This window comes from Babylonia areolata, chromosome 27 (assembly GCF_041734735.1).
Source record: "Babylonia areolata isolate BAREFJ2019XMU chromosome 27, ASM4173473v1, whole genome shotgun sequence".
Classification (NCBI taxonomy): domain Eukaryota; kingdom Metazoa; phylum Mollusca; class Gastropoda; order Neogastropoda; family Buccinidae; genus Babylonia; species Babylonia areolata.
In genome coordinates, this window is record NC_134902.1 from 23,909,881 (window position 1) to 23,927,688 (window position 17,808).

Sequence of the window (17,808 nt, forward strand, 5' to 3'; positions counted from 1 at the left end):
GCAGACTGAATACTTTCTTATCTCAACTTGACTCAAAAGAAATTCATATGTGAAGAAGAAGAAGAACTCATAAGAATTTGAGAATAACCGGCACCCTGTTCTGACAAAATCTCTCTTCCATCTATTTTCTCCCAGTCTGTCTCTCTACCGACTATATATCTTTGTTTCTCTCTGTCTCTCTCTATCTTTCTGTCGGCCGTGTGTTTCTCTCTCTGTCTCCTGCTTCTTTTGCACTGATGACTTATAGTACACACACACACACACACACACACACACACACACACACACACACACACACACACACACATCACACACACACACGCACGCACACACACACACACACACACACACACACACACACACCGACACACACACACACACACACACTGACACACACGGCACACACCGTGGCACACTCACACACACACACTGACACCGTGGCACACACACACACACACACACACACACACACACACACACACACACACAAAGCCAGAGCCTACTATCAATGACTACCTGGAGGGTTATGTTCAGTGTTATTTCTCATGTCAGTAAAATAAATAATAGTTCTTGTCAGTTCTCTCTCTACGCCATGTCAGTCAGTTGTCAGTCCGTCTGTGCTCTCTCTCTCTCTCTCTCTCTCTCTCTCTCTCTCTCTCTTTGTCTCCGAGTCTCCATGTCTGTCCCTGTCTCCGTCCGTCTGTCAGTGTTTCAGTGTCTCCGTTGCTGCCTGTCTGTCCGTGTCTTTCTGTCTCTCTGTCTGTCTCTCTACTGAACTCACTGGCCGCGTCTCAATCGCTCCCGCGAGCATCTGCACCGTGACACTCTGTCGGTCTCTCTGCCGGCTGTGTCTCAGTCCAGTCTGTCTCTCATCTGTCTTTGTCTTCAGTTCTTTCTCAAAAGTTTGGGATAAATTGGGCGCCGGCCGAGTCCGAGAGTGGATGCGCCCGGCGGTCACGGCCGGCCGTCCCACCGGTGTCGGAATGTCACGTTTGTCACGTTTCTTTCTCTTCACACGCACAGCATTGTATAAACATTTTCACTGATTCTTTTTAAAACAACGTTACAATTCAGATTCAGATACCAAAACAAATGGATCTTCCAAGCATTGTACCGGCCAACTCTTCTTGGTCTGATCCAAAAAATGTTTTGCCCGTTTCTGCAACTTTGGACTTGTGCATAAACATCCTATGAGCCATCGTGGATCCATTTCGAACTTCCGAATCCGGGTCTTGACGGAAGATATAACTTCAATCCTGGACGAAAACAAAAGAGCAAGCTGACATCTTTGAGTTTTCGTAAGGCATTATTTTCAGAAAGCTGACTGATACATCACTTTTTATGCTGACGTGCAGTCTCTAGTAGAATTAGAGTTTCTAAAACTTGTTTTGTTTTGTTTTTTTCAGCTTAATTGTAAGCTCAGACCGACCGAATGAAGCTGTGATTGGGTCAGACTCACAGACTCTGTCAGAACAAGAGTCGAGGAGATAGGCACAGACACATAACAGGTGGCTGCCGTTATCTGTTCGGTGTTGAAATGAACACCCGAACAGAGACACTGGAATTGGTAAGAAAATAATCGTTTGGATAACATTTGTTTTCTTTTTACTTTAACAACAATGAGTATACAGTTTTAAAGAATGAGTCGGATCAATCGTTACTATGTAACTATCAATACTCTGCTGGTGTTTCTTTTTCTTTGCCAGTGAATCATCCTGCACAAACCTGTCACTCATCAATATCACACCTCACAACAATCAGGAAATACATCTGTTGACGGTATTAAAATATATAGTATTAACTTATTAAGCCACTGTCACTGTGCCACGTTCTGTATACATCATTTGTACCCACTTTGGACAGAAAATTCTGCCAGCACTGTGTATAAATTTGTTGCACTATGCAGAATTGAGTGTGATTGATTAATCAAAATAAATTTGATCTATCCAAATCCCAACTACAAAGAGGTCATAAACCTGATGGCCAACATTTGCTTGCTTTTTTTTTTTTTTTTTTTTTTTAATTTTGTTTCATGATGATGGTCATAATGACATAAGCCTATGATTTTGATTCAGTTTATAGTCTACAGAATCTTCACAATGATGAAGGCGGTAGTCAAGAGAAAGAAGAAGTTTCTTAGCTTCCAGTTGTAGTGATCTGTGCTACTGTTGTCTGAGTAACTGGAAGACACAGACACTGTGTTAACAGATTTATAAGCATCTTAACCATTATTCCCCTTCCAATTTTTGTGGGTCATTTTCAAAGATGCACCAGTGATGCTAAAAGTGAAATGACCGCATGGTTTTGTGTTTGCACAAGAGAACAACAGGTTAGCCAGAAATGAATGCCAACTCTGTAACAAAGAGTCCACAGGTTCAGCAGTTACAAGTAGTTTTATTCAGATATAGGGGAAGAATTTTGATATAAAACAACAGCAAAACCTGTTATGGCATTGTATTTTTTTTATGCTCTGCAACTTCACAAATGTATCATTGCTGCAAAATGTGTGTGGCAGTTGTTTACAGAAATAATTTCTCTCCTACAGGACGTCTTGGGCGGGCAGATTCCAGAAGCTGTTTGCAGTAAGTTTTTAACGTTTGCCTGTTTTGCTTATACATAGATTGGAAATGGAGTTTTTACTCAGCTGTTTGATATAGCAGCACTGTCCTTTATTTATATGTTTAAGATTTTTGTCAGATTTATTCATACACTACAACTTTACATATGTTCATTCAGATCTGTTGTAATTTATGTAAATGATCACTGTTGTGCTTGATAACTCTGAATGGTGGTATTGACTGCCAACCAAAAAACAAAAAGAAACCAAAGGCACACAAAAAAGCAACAACTGCTGCTGACCATTTTCACATTGAAAAGTAAATGTTATTATTCACAGGCATATGTATTGCTTCATTTGAGGCGCTTACAGCCCATTCTAATTTCTATAGAGAGTTTGTCGATATATTATTAGTACTATTTATGATTATTATTATTATCAAATACTAAGGGTATAACATAACTAGAAATATGTACAATAACTTGTTTTGGCATTTTAAACAAGGAGAGTCCAGGTTGTTGTTTTTTTTTTTTGTTAGTTTCCTGTTTGTATTTTGCCATAAAGCATTTTTTCCCTCTTCATTTAAAAAAAATGCTTAAAATTCACCAGAAGAGACAAAGAGTATTATATTGCTACTGAGTACTGTGTTTAAAATTTTAATCACAAATATGAAAATCTTTGCTTATATTGTTATAACAGTAAAATGTAAAACCGATACTGTGATACAGAAAACATCATTAGTTCATGTGACATACACTTGATTATTTGATGTTTTCAGAAATTTTTCGTTTTTATACTATTCACAAAGAAAATTTATTCTGTTGCAGGTATTTTTCACACAATTCTGTTCTTCCGTAGCACAGGAAAGGTAAGTATGGGTCTTTGACTTTTTCAGTACTACTACTATATCACACACTTCTGCCAACCCTGTGCTGTGGACATCCCCATTTCAGTATTGTGTACTCCAGAAGGTTGACGTGTGATGATAGGTTCAAGTGATCCCACATATGCACAAGGCAGCTCGTTACTGACTTAGTAGAACAGAGGCATGATGTGTGTGAAGAGGGACATGAGAGATATAGTTGAATCTGGTTATGATTATAAATCATTCCTGTGGCTTGGGGGAAGGTTACATTATTTATGAGGCACAGGAACAGGGCTCCCTCTGTATCTGTGGTTCCAAACCTAAAATGGATTTTCAAAGCAGAATCATCTTTGTTGTAACCAACCTGTGTTCATCACAACAGTACAGAACAATTTTCCATCATTTAGTGGTAGCTCATATTTCTCTCTTGAATGATAACACATATTTCATGTCCCCCCCAGACTCCAGTGTCTGTGGTGGGTTTGTGTCAAACTACAGTTTTCATTGTCAGCAGATTCATGGGACCTGTAATTAGAAGACCATACATACCAGTTATCTTGTGTAGAATCATAAATCACTATAGGAGTATAATAAATGACTATTGTCATTAACTAAAAAGGAAGGTGGCAGAATGGTTAAGACGCTTACCAAGTTATCTGCCAATCGTCTCTGTGAGGGTCTGGGTTTGATGCTGCCTTTCAGGTGAAACGATAAACCAAGGTCTGGAGTGCAGCATACTCTTAGTCTTTGTGCACTGAAAAAGAACCCGTGGCAACAAAATTTTGTTGAAAAAATCTGCTGTGAAAAGTATACAAATAGATCAATATATGACCCAGCAGCAGTCGGTCTTGGTCACAGTTGGTAAGTGGCCTCAGTTATTGCTTATTTTTGGTGGATGGCTTCAGGACAGGTGCAAAGTCAGTGTTGTAAGGCTCAGCCCCCCGCAAAAAAAAGAAAAAAGAAAGAGAAAAAAGTATTTTGGTGTCATATACTGTACCATGTCAAACTGATGCAAACTAGGCCTATGGTTTGCTCTGTTTGGCCAAAAGTATATTACCTTTAAACTGCTTTGATTCTCGTTCCTGAAGAACATGTGCGGTCTTTTTATTATTTTTAAACAAGAATTGTTACAGTAAATGAAAAGTTCAATACTGGGGATTGATCATTTTGGTGTTGTTCGGATGTATTTTTACATACATACATAAATAAATACTGTATATTTCATTTTCAGTACAACTACAAGGACGAAACATCATACTCAATTGGGACGCTTGGAGTTGTTGATGTGAACTGCGATTTTCTGGACCTAACCTATGTGAGTTCACATTGCATATGTTCTTAGTACCACTATACACACATGCAGAATGCACTATCTTGTGTGTACATCTGCACACATAGACACAGACACATACACACTCTTACACACACATACACACTTAAACACTTATGCACATCAAATGATCCCTGGTGCTATATGTTTTTGTACAGTCTTTGCACAACATTTATTTGTAAATCATGAGTGAGTCAGTTTAGCTGCTCTTATGTCATATTGTTTTCTTGGTTCATTATTCAGAGTTTAAGAATTACTGTTAAGTAACATTGTATTATCTTTCTAAGATATGATAACCAATTTTTATTATAGAAAAAAAAGGTTTTTCAAGCAGACCAGCTCACCTTTTTTTTCTTTCTTGAATTAGCCTCTACCAGATGCAGATCAGTATATGTCATGATTTAGAGTGTGGTATTAAAGGCAGACGGAAAGGGGTATTGCACAATGGACTAAATATAACAGTAAATGCCTGAGACATATACATGCATTAATATTCAGAGATTGTACAGCTAGTTTCTTGCCAGTACGGAGGAAAGAATGCCAGTTTTTCTTGATCCCAATGAGTAATTAGCATGTGTGATTGCTTTGTGGTATAATTACACTGTGCTATGTTATTGTTTTTATAGATACGGTATGTAGGGGTTTGCTTTGGCATTTTTTCATCCAAGCATCACAGTCTACAGAGAGGGATATGATTATGATACACTGGGGAAATGTCTTGAATGAAGAATTTTACCATAGTGTTTTTCTGTACAAATGTTCTATAACATGCAGAAATGAATGATGCAAAAGTTGTAAAATGATGATTTTTTTTTTAATGTTTATACAGGCACATTCTGGACATAGTGTTTTTCTGTACAAATAATGAATTAAATGTATGATCTGCAAATATGAATGATGCTTAACAGGTACAGTGATCATTTTTATGATGTATATGCTAGCACAGTTTGAAAGTGTAGTGTTTTTCTGTCCCAGTGTAAGGTACGCGGATATAACTAATGCATAAGCAGTAGAATGATATTTTTTATGATGTGTATGCAGGCGCGTGCTGACAGTGATGACCTGGACCAGTACTTGAAGAGAGAGGTGGAGAAGTTCAGTAGAACCCTGAGACTGAATGAAGCCTCCCACTCCCCACACTCTGGTGAGGTCAGTATTCCTCAGTACAGCATACTGAGGCCTTCAGACACCTTCCCTGCACCCTTTATAAGCTTAGTGACACTGTTGTCATCTTGGTAGCACCTACAAGGTGAGACTGAGAAATGTTTTTAGCACAGTTAAATGGTTCAGGCTTTTATGGCAAGTGTTTTTTGTCTGCAGGTGGGCAATTTGATAGTATTTGGTGGTAGGACTCCTGAGATCGATCGAACTAGCGTAACAGTATCAGTATCAGTCGCTCAAGGAGGCGTCACTGCGTTCGGACAAATCCATATACGCTACACCACATCTGCCAAGCAGATGCCTGACCAGCAGCGTAACCCAGCGTGCTTAGTCAGGCCTTGAGAAAAACAACAAAAAAAACAACAACAACAAAAAACCAAACAGCTGGTGTGCACGTACACATGACCAGTCATGCAGCAGAAAGTGAGCACAAGAATTGGTGTCACTCTTGAAATCAAAACCTACTCACAATGGATATGCTTTGTTGAAGTTGCAAAAAAATTAAATATGATATTTAATAAATAATGTGGGAATAAAGACGCAGAGCAAAGTGGCAGAATCAGTCTGTGATGTTAGTAGTGTGACAGAACAGATTATTTATAAAAGTTACAGCATCCTATCAAAGTATCGATCCCTGCTTGTGACAGGTAATTAAACCAAATATTATTCTGTGTGTGTGTGTGTGTGACAGATCATACTGACCTTCTACCAGAAGAAGAAGAAGCAGTGGCCCTTTGCCCAGGAGTGTGTTCCCTGGGAAATGTGGACGCTCAACCTGAAAGTCATCCACTTGCCCAACGAACATGGTTGGTACTTGGCCGACATCTCTCTCTCTCTCTTTTAAAAAATATTTTATTTGTCTCATCATACACCACAAACAAGGGCTAGGACAGAAATAGTAAATAAAACGAGTCTGTGATTGAAGGGCAAGCAGAGACTGACTGGCAGACAGACCTTAAGACAGAAAGCATGCTAAGGCAGCTGCCATGAAAACAAGCCACCAAGGACAGACAGACACAAAAAAAAAAAAAAAGCTTAAGAATGATGAAACAAACCCAAGGAAATAAAAGACAGTCTTAGGCTTCCAGAAGTGGAAACGGATCAAAAGTGACAGCTCCACACATGAAAACGGGTCAAAAGTGACAGTTACAGGCATGGAAATGGGTCAATAATTACAGCTCCACACATGGAAACAGGTCAGTTGTGACAGCTCCAGACATGGAAACAGATCAATAGTGACAGGCAATCAGACACCTGCTAAACTCCACCACCAAATTTGGAGTGGCCCAGTGCTTATGCACCTAGGAAGCTAGTGTCCACAGGTTCGAGACCCATGTACAGACCAGGATTATTACTTACGCTGGCCCCCTCAAAACCCTGAGTGGTGATCTGGGTGCTATTATTTTTTCGGATAACATGATAAACTGATTTTTTACGTTCTCCCTGCTTTTAGTGCACACAAAACAAACCTCAGTAACAAAAGGGTTGTCATTGATTAAAATCTGCCAAAAGAATCCACTTTGAAAGTAAAACTAACACACTAGTAGATAGAAAAAAAAGGGTTGCTTTGCTCTCTGGCATCATGCTCTCCCTGAATTTCATGCAAAGAAATCTATTGAGACAATAGGGAGTGGGTTTGCAGGCCTGCTTTCGTGGGGGACCTTTCACCGCTTGCAGAGGGAGAAGTAGGTCACATGACATCATGGGCAGCCCACCACCATAGCAAGCTTTTCTGAGTTTGCACTGCCTTTGTTCAGACAACTTTTGGACAGAGTTTATAAATGGATCAGTTCGAAAACATAATGGCAGAGATGTGACCAGAAACATGCTCAAAGTAAACATTGAAGACAAAAGCAAATAATGGGTGTTATTATAAAACCAAATGTATCTTGTAAACTTGCAAAAATAATAGAATAATTCAGAATCTTTTTGTCAGGACAGCGATTTCCATGACAAAATGTCAGCCTTTCGGTGACCCAGAAAACAGGAAATGGAAATGTGCGTGTGAACGCGGCTCTCACAGAAAATAACTGAGGAATCTCCACAAAAATCAGATCAAAGTGGGTCTGTAAACACTCCTTAATAAGTAATACAATGCAGTACAATACATTGCAATACAATACCTTACAATACATCTTTAAAAAAAAGAAATTTATGCTGTTCGTTTAAATTCATTTATTCATTAATTTAATGATGTATCCATTTATTTGTTCATGCACTTTTTTTTTCCTCAAGGCCTGACTAAGCGTGTTAGGTTACGCTGCTGGTCAGGCATCTCCTTAGCAGATGTGGAGTAGCATATATTGATTTGTCCAAATGCAATGACGCCTCTTTGAGAAACTGAACTGAACTGAACATACATCAAAAAGGTGCATGCAAGGACAGAAAAATTGTCTTTCCCCAGATTTTGCTCACATAACTGTATAAATTGTAATAGATAACCAGATTACTTTGGGTGTTAAGAGAAAAATCATTTGATGATCAACAGCAGAAAACAGTCCACTGTTCAATGCCCTTCTGTGCATGTCACGGACAAAAATAACAGATGCTGTGCACAGCATATATGACATTGTTTATTGAACTTGCAATATTTCTACAAAATCAGTAATAGTATGACAAACTGGAAAAACTCCTTGTTTGGGTTTTTTATATTAGGGTGTCACACATTTTACATTCGAGGGTTTTTTTCTTTTTTTTAATAGAAAACTATGAATATGACTTTGTTATGTTTAGCTTGTGTTCTTAAAGCTTTTTATTGTTTTTCAGAGCATAGTGCATATGGCTTCAGCTCAGCAGTACCTGTTACCTTCTTCTTTTTTATTTCAGAGCGTAACGCATATCGCTCCAGCTTAGGCATGCTAATTGGGGAGAAAATAATGACGGCAGCTGAAATCATATCGAGAGATCAGTACGTTCCCAGAAATCCAAACCGAAGTGAGTTGGAAAATATATTCGACTCGCGTTTCGCAACTGTGCAACCATATTTGTTCAAGGTGAGTTGGGATTTTATTGTTCATTATTGTTTCTTGTTTGTTGTTATATGTCATTATTTTTTCTTATTCACGTTCTTTTGATACATCATTGACCAAGTCTAGCTCCAATATCAGCCGATGTGATGAAGTGGTTTGCATCGCAGACTCATGGCTGGGAGGAAGTGGGTTCGAATACCAGCAAAGGAGAGTATTTATAGGCGCACAGCTGACTCTCTACCAGGAGTTGAGTGTGCTATGGGCTAAAATGAGAAGACAGATCACACAGTTAAGTATCATCCACAGGGGAGACGAATCACACAGTTGAGTATCATCCACAGGGGAGACAGTTCAAATAGTTGAGTATCATCCACAGGGGAGATAGTTCACACGGTTGAGCATCATCTACTTCATGGATACATCTTTGAGTGTGTAGCTCAAATTTCCCAACCAAACACTGCAAGTGTCTGTATGTCTTGGGCCAGCTTAACACCAGGTTGTCATTATGACAGTAATCATAGAGTACAACCATGTGACATACTCCCAAACGTAAAATAAACCTCCAAAGCAGTAGCAGTGTTGTCGTCATTCCTTATCAAAATGGAAAAAGTGGTCCCAGATTCTGTGACCTTTCATACCGTGTTCTCCTGGTGATCTCCACGCTTGGATGAGTCCTGTCAGTCTTCAGTGTCTGCAGATTCATCGGGGACTGTTGTTGGAAGTAGGGGGCTTAGTAGGTGTGACTTGAGTAAAGGGTAAAAATCACTTCATGAAGTTTTTTTTATTAAGTTCTGTAAGAATTATGTCCCTTCCAGCTTCCAATACAAATATATTGTGTACTGTACCATTTGCAATATCTTCAGACTCCGTGCATAAACATTGTTGTCTTCACATAATGGCAGAATTTGTTAAAGCAGTACCTTGTTAAAGAAAAATTGATTTGCCGTCTTTTTGTGTGTATGTGTATACAACAATTATTTGTGTGATTCATAAGCCTAAAACATGTTTTGTCTCTCAAAATAGACTGGTGAAATCATTCATTAGGGTTGCATGGAAAACAGAATTTAAAAGTTATGGATTCAGCTTTTATCATAAACGTCTAGTGTGGGTGTTCCAGTAAGATATTTAAGCTCTTCCCTCCATCTCTGTCCCCACACCCTCTCCTTCCTCCCTGTCCTCCATTCCTCTTTTATAATTTTCCTATTTGCTTCACAAAATGGTCAGTTGGAGTGTTTGCCTTTTACGGTGTATTTCTTCAAATCATTCATTAGGTACAATTTCTTCGACATGCAGTCCTCCAAGTGGGATTCTAGGGAATCTTTCAGTCATGAATAGTATCCCCACCTTCTGGAAATTGTGCTTTTCTCTATTGCCCTCTTTGTTAAGGCTTTTCCATTTTCTTTCTGTTTTCTTTTCATTTCTTATTTTCTGCCTTGCTGGTCCACTCACGGACATTTCTTTCAAGAGAACCTTGAACTTTTTGGGGGGTGGGGGTGGGGGTTCATTTTCTTGATAATTAGGTACTCTTCTTATGTTTCATTTTCTTACTTCAATATCAGTTGATTGATATTGATAAGTATATATATATATATATATATATATATATATATATATATATATATATATATATGGCCTTGTTGTATGGCCCTGTGTGGTCAGCTGGGTGATGAGAAAACAAAAGATGAATATATTCAACATTGACTGTGACTCTGTGCCTCCTGTTCCAGATTGACTACAGCCTGCAGTCCCCACCTCCCAACGTGACAGGACAAGTGCGACAGTTCCTGAAGCACACGCTCAACCTCTGACCTTAACGTGTTCAGGGCTCATTACAGGTCATCGAAAACTGGAAAATCATAAAAAATTTCGCCCTTGCTCCCACCTCCAGACATCCCCTCTAGTGGTAAAGGGATAGAATTTCTCCCCCTAAACAACACTTAATGGAAAAATGATAGGATTTCTTCTTCTCCCCCCCTCCCCCCTCTGTCTTTTTTGTTGTTTTATTTTTTTGTTTCAGGGCAAGAAAAGACGGATTTTGAAAATTTGAGTCATGGAAAAATCACAAGTTACAGTTTAAAGATTTGAGTTGAAAATATGGATAGATTTTTTTGTGCTTTTGACAATACTTGTTGTTTGGGGATTTTTGTAATTTTTTGTATATTTTTAATAAGAGTACCTATGACTGACTGAATCAGAAATAGAGATAGCGCCTGACATCTGAACTAGATATGGTTAGTGAGATGTGATTAGTGGATTAATAGCTTTTCTGTGGGCTGTCCATGAAAGTGGAACAGCTGGTCAGCTGATAATAAGTATGATCAGTATACGAGTTCAGTAGAACTCAAGAGTGTGTGTGTGTGTGTGTCATAATGCATGAGTGTGTTTTATTAAAAGATAATGGCATGTTTCTCACAGAACAGTGTTTAATTACACATACTATACTATGACCCACTAGTGCAGATTCTGGCAGGGATGTGTCTGTATGTGTTTCAAAAGGTGTTAGTTTCTCACAAAAACTTCCTGATGATCAAAGGCGTATTGTCAATATGGGCTTCACTGGACAAGAAAAGTACGGACAGGGAAGGAGCATTGGGGATAGGAAGTTGAACTGAAAAAGGCCGTAACTGCTGCTAAAGGTATTCACTGTGGCAGGCAAGGAAATTGATTGGAAGAGGGTGGGAGGGTAGTCACTGAGAAAGGGACACATGAACACACAAAACCTCTTCTTGAGTGGTTGAGGAAAATAAATTTGTCTTTGGGGGTGGGGGGAGTCACAAAAAGTTGTGGAATTTTGCTAACAAAGAGCCCTGTCAGTTTGCTGCTTCAGTGGTCCCACTTGGTGGATTAGGTTAGTAGAGGCACAGCTGAGCTACTTTGGTGGTTCCACTCCATGAGATGGCGAGAACATCCTGACATATGCTTTCTCTGACTCGTAGGGTGATCAGGAGTGGGTCAAACCTGCCTTCTTGTGTATTGTATTTGTTGGGGGTGCAGCGGGGAGGGGGGTGGGGGTAAGGGGGGAAGTTGTATTACTCCAGTTGTGTTCGTGTTTATCAAGAGTTGAGGCTGTGAACATGTATCTGAGGTGAGAGCTTGAGGAGAAGTGAGAGGATCCTGGGATGGTGACTTGGACTTGTGTTCACATGAAGGGGGATGCCAACAGTGACAAGGTCATCGCCAAACTGTGTCGTGGATGCGAAGTGCTTCAGTGTTCTTCAGAGTGACTTCCACTTGGATTTTTTGTTTTTTCTTGTGACGATGACCTTTTGCTGCGCAGCGCAGAACAGTCATATCCATTTCATGTTGACAGAATACCATATCTTCCAGGTGTCTGGGCCATATTTCTTTTTCGCACATTAGCCAACAGCAGTGCCTATTCCTTTTTTTCTTCTTTTTTTTAAAATGTTGATATTTTGTAAAACGTTTTTAACTTTGCTTCAGAAGTATGTTTCTCATCTGAGGAATATTTTCATTATCATCATGATCACGTTTGTATTTTTTGACATAGTTTGTGATTTATTTAGTGTTTTGGAATGCTTGTGTGAAGTGTTAGGGGTAATCATGGGTGTGTGTGTGTGTCAGATTTTGCCTGCCTGGGATAGTCCTTACTGACAGGACTACAGTCAGCATGACCAATGAAGTGTCAGTAAAGGCATGTTCAGCTTGTTGCCTGCAAATGATTGAATTCAACCCCTTCTCACGTCACAACCAAAGCATGCATGCTGTAGAATTATCTGTTTAGAAGGCTTTTTGAGGGAGGGTTTGGGGTGGTGTGGAGGTGGCTGTGGTACTTTTTTCTGATTTATACTGTTGTTGTTTTTGTTTTGATCTCCTCTCTGTGTATTTTTGCTTTGTGTAAATAACCTTGGTGGTGGTGGGCGTGTTTTTGTAGTTGTTGTGGCAATTTCAGTGATGTGACTTTTGTGACTGATATTGTAGTGGCTGTGGAAAATGGGAGGTGTGAACAGGGGTATGATGTTCATGTGATTCCGCTGCACATGTGCAAACACGCATGCATACACACATATACACACACAGATGTAAATATTTTGTTAACTTTGTTTTAGCTTCTTTAGCTAGGGATGCGGGAGTGGTTGCAACAAATCACTGTTGTTGTTATTTTTTTACTGGATAAATAATGTGCACAAATTATTATCATCACTGTAAATACATGTGAATACTGTTAATTGGTCATTCTGGTAACTGATAATGTGGACGTGATGAAGGATAGAGAGTGTGTCATTAAATGATGAGGTGGGTGGTACGATGTGTTTCTTGCTGGTTGGCATTAGTGATGAAGTGTGTGAGAGGAGGCATGGGGAATGTGTACTTGTGTGATCTCGCCTGTCCTTCCATGCAGTCGGCACAGTGTCAATAGTTGGTTGTTCACGTGCTGAAAATGACTAGTCCATGTGCTGGGAATGAATTGCTTGAACCATGTGCAGCAGATGACATGAGTGATGTGTATATGTGTCACAAAGTGACGGATGAGTGCTTTGAGAGTGACAGCTGCTGTGAACAACTGGTGTTTTGTATTGGTAATGACTGATACGTAAGTTGCCAGTGACTAACTGTACCTGTCTGTGTCTGGCGCTGTGTACCGTTGTAAATGAGCAACTGATGGTTATATATGCTGTGTGACCTCAGCATTGCAAATGACTTACAAAAACGCATGTATTACAAATGACTAGCCTGTATGTTGAGAATAACTAACAGTTACATTTTCAAAAAATGATTGGTTTGTGTTGTGAACATTGTGTGTGTGTGTGTGTGTGTGTGTTGTGGAAGGTGGGCGTAAGTTTTGCTGTGAATTTACAACCTGCGTGTGCTGTAAATATCAGTCCATATGCACTTTGTGTTATGGCTACTGCGCTGTTGAATCTTTCCGTAATAGTGATGCATTCAAACCTCCATACAAAATTTTATGTTTTGTACATGCACTTGATGTTTTTTTCAGAGAAAACTTGATCCAGCATAACAAATGAAACCAAGCAGGACATTGCCAAGTGTCAAAACAAAACAAAAACAAAAAAAGATAATATATATATATATATAAAAAAAAAAGGGGAGGGGGGAACAACATCCACTCTTGTGTTCCAAAATATAAAGGTTCCAGCTCCGCTGTTTTTGGTTTTTGGGTTGTTGTTTTTTTTGTCAGTGAGGAGATAAATGTAATGTGTATAGAGGGTTTACATGTGGTGCTAACATGGTGTCAGGATTGATACCACCATTCACAAATGCTAGCCCAATATTTTCATAGTTGTGGTGAAGATCCAGAACAGTGTATAAATTGTATCCCTTTGTGTACACTGTGGGGAGGCCCAGGTCTCTTTCAGTATGAACAGTATTCCCACTCTCTGGAAATTGTATACTGGAAATCTATTTTCTATAGCCCTCTTTGTTTCTACTAGCTTTTCCATTTTCTTTCTGACATTCCTCCCTCCCATCTCAGCCTTGCAAATACATTTGAGCATCTATTTTTCTAGAAAGATGATAATAATAATAATAATAATAATAATAATGGATACTTATATAGCACACTATCCAGAAATCTGCTCTTGGTGCTTTACAAAAACGCTTATGTTATCATAAAACATTATGTCTATGTTACATACACACACCAAAATGTGACTACACACACACACACACACACACACGCTGCATACATACATTTTAGCATACATGTGTATCTAACAGCTACCCTAACACATACGCACACATAGGCAGGCACAAACTTACATAAACACACACACACACAATACACATTCATATACATGCATGTAGTTATGTACACATACATGGGGCATTCTTACTATATTGTATTCTTTTTTTGTGTCTGGGGCATGTGAAGCGCCTGTTTGTAATTCGATAATATTGATAGATAGTGCTTATTTGGCACAAACTCGCCATATAATGGGCTCTAAGCGCTTCACACAAAACAGTACATAATTGTACAATTGTGCATAATAGCATACCTCTGCATGTGCTAAAAAATGAACCTAAGCATGTATATCTATATACACCAAAACCATATTACAAATTGAAAAATAAACACACGCACACACACACACACACACACACACACACACACACACACACGGCGCAAAGTATGCCTATATTCATGTGAATATACTTCTTTGTTTTTTTTAATCCTCTGGTGAAAAATTGTTGAGATTTTCAACATCTAAGACATGTCCAAGGTTTGTGTGCCGTGTGCTGAATGATTGTACTTGAGCCAAATTTTCTTTTCCTTTGTTTTTTTGCCAGTTAGTATGGGATTATCAAAATAAAGTTTTTTTCAGCACCTAATAAAGCCCTCCATGGCCAGCTGGAATATAAGCAACTACTGCTACTTCGTTCATGGGTTGTAACTCCCACTTCACATGTATGTACATGAGTGGGCTTTTACATGTATGATCATTTTTATCCTGCCATGTTGGCAGCCATACTCCGTTTTCAGGGGTAGAATGAAAATAAGCAACAAAGAACAAAGAAACACTGCCTTTGACAGTTGATAATGCTTTAGGGAATACCAGGTCTGTGTAAACGTTGGAAATTATACTTTGTTCACATTTGTCGGTCATGTGTTTTGAGTCTTGACATAATTTCTTCCATTTTATCAAGAGAAGAAGAAGAAAACTGTGCAGATTTAGATTCTGATTTGTCTGTTGTGCACCTACATTAGGTTTTAACGTTGAAGCCCACCTTAAGTTATATAGCTGATGGGAACACCATCCCAGGAAAACAGGGACTTGCCTGACCCTAATCTGACATCACCAGAGCTAAACACATGATGGGCAGATGCTATTGCTCTCTTTTTTTTCTTCTTTTTTTTGTGGATGTGTTTACTTTGGAGAAGAGAGGAGAATGTTCTTCCTATCTTCACTGTTGTCTCCTTTTTCTGCCTTCCCAGTCCATTCCCCTTTCTTTTTTCAAGCAAGCCTTGACACTTTTTTTCTCTTTTCCACAGTCCATGATTTACTATCTGTGCTGTTTTGCTCTGGTGATAAGGCAGTGAGATGTAAACACTGGGATGGGCACTAGCTGCCCATTCTGCAGTGTTATTTGCTTATATGGCCTTCTTTATGTGTTTTTTGTTTGGCTTTTAAGTTAGATTGTTTTTTTCCTTTTTTACAATTTTTTTGTAATCTGGGGATGATAAATTAAGCGGAACGGCTGGCATCCTCAGCATGGCCTAGTTTTATTTGCCATAAGGAGCTAAATGGTTGGGATACTGTGTCATGAACTATGTTTTGTGGGTTTGTCTTAGTGTTTTTTTTGTGTGTAAATGTGACAGTTTGTGTTGAGGTGGTTGAGCATTTGTATGGTTTGACAGTCGTATTAAGGCCCTGTGCGGTCTGCTGGACAATAAGCAACAAGAAAAAGAATAAGAGAATGTTCAGATTGACAAGGACATGCCCTCCTCTCTCCTCATCCTCTACCTAATCTTGCTCCCCAAAGTTTGGCAGCAGTGGTTTTTTTTTTGTTTTTTGTTGTTGTTGTTGTTGTTTTTTATGGGGGGGTGGGGGGGAGTTGTAATTTTAAAGACAACCTGAACATGTGGACGGTATTGATAACCTGTGGATGTTGACCGGTATGTGTTGTGAATGACAAACCTGTGTATCAAGAATGGTAACTGGTATTTTGTTATTGGTGATTATCCTCTGCGTTTAAGGGCAGCAACTCCCACATTCACTTGTACATACCAGTAAGCTTTTACGTGTATGACTGTTTCTACCATACCTTTTTGTCAGCCATACTCGGTTTTCAGGGGCATGCATGGTTGGTATGTTCGTTTTTCCATAACCCACTGAATGCAGACATGGATTATAGGATCTTTCTTTTAAACATGTGTATCTGATCTTCTGCATATGTATACACACAATGGGATTAAGGCACAAGCAGGTCTGGATGTATGTTGGCCTTGGACATCAGAAAAACCAATTTCCACACAACAATTCAGGTACCAATACTGGGTTCGAACCCAAGTCCCTTGGATTGAAAATCCAACACTAACTGCTTGGTTGTTACGCCAGCATCATGGGTGATAAACTTTGGCATTTTGAAAAAACCTGTATGAGTGAAATTTTAAGTATGTGTTTTGTTATAATCTGTATGGTGGATGTTAACCTGTATGTGTTGTGCATTATAAACTTGTGCGTACTGTGAATGAGAATCCTGTATTTTTAACAATTTGTGTGTGTGTTATATAACTGATGAACTTTAAAGTGTTGTAAATTTCTACATCATATGTTGCTGAAGATTTTTAAGTTATGGATGACCACTGCATGGGCTGTAATTGACTGAAAGATATGGTTTTGAGATACTTAACCAGGTATATATATATAAATATTCTGTGAATGTTTTTGGTGTGTATTTGAATGTTTTGAAAGAGAGTGGATGTGGTGAAGTTTAAAAGAAAAAGTTTGTACAACTGTTCTTCCCAGCATGATGAAAATGTCATAATAAAGAGGCTTATGCTGTCGATTTAATACGTTCTTTGTCGAGTGTGTGCACACACACACACACACAAACACACACTCTCACACACAACTTACAAACGCATACACACATAACATACACACACCACCAAAAGCACAAGTATGCTCGCTCTTTCACATACACACACATAGGCTTCATACATTAACATGCATACACTCATTCTCTCTCTCTCTCCCTCCCTTCACACTGACTGCCACACACTGCTTAGATAAATGCCAGAAAAATCAAAGCCAGCAAGGAAATATACTGTTACATCCCACGGGTGACAACAGAAGCACTGTGCTAACTGGAATCAACAGCTTTTTGGATGTGCCAAATCCGATCAGTGCGTCTTCAACAAGATGTTAATGACCACGTTAACGACAATCTGATCAGTGTCTTGCTAACCTTTCATCACCTCCTGCCTCAGTTGTTTCTCTAGCCT

At 39.1% G+C, this 17,808-nt stretch overlaps 1 protein-coding gene across 1 annotated transcript; it reads left to right on the forward strand.

Annotated features, from left to right (window-relative positions):
- Nucleotides 1-1,227: 1,227 nt before the first annotated feature.
- On the forward strand, nt 1,228-17,389 carry LOC143300928 (autophagy-related protein 101-like). Its single transcript, XM_076614863.1, has 9 exons — nt 1,228-1,298; nt 1,407-1,567; nt 2,546-2,582; nt 3,385-3,425; nt 4,654-4,737; nt 5,794-5,901; nt 6,605-6,719; nt 8,740-8,906; nt 10,610-17,389. Exons 2-9 carry the CDS (start codon nt 1,538-1,540, stop codon nt 10,688-10,690), a joined length of 663 nt encoding a protein of 220 aa, XP_076470978.1. The 5' UTR covers nt 1,228-1,298; nt 1,407-1,537; the 3' UTR covers nt 10,691-17,389.
- Nucleotides 17,390-17,808: the final 419 nt, after the last annotated feature.

Bases quoted from the DNA above. Each gene is read 5' to 3' on its own strand.
- LOC143300928 (XM_076614863.1), top strand. From the start codon at position 1,538: ATGAACACCCGAACAGAGACACTGGAATTG. The intron at 2,583-3,384 runs GTAAGTTTTTAA...ATTCTGTTGCAG, and splicing joins GATTCCAGAAGCTGTTTGCA to GTATTTTTCACACAATTCTG. The intron at 3,426-4,653 runs GTAAGTATGGGT...TTTCATTTTCAG, and splicing joins TCTTCCGTAGCACAGGAAAG to TACAACTACAAGGACGAAAC.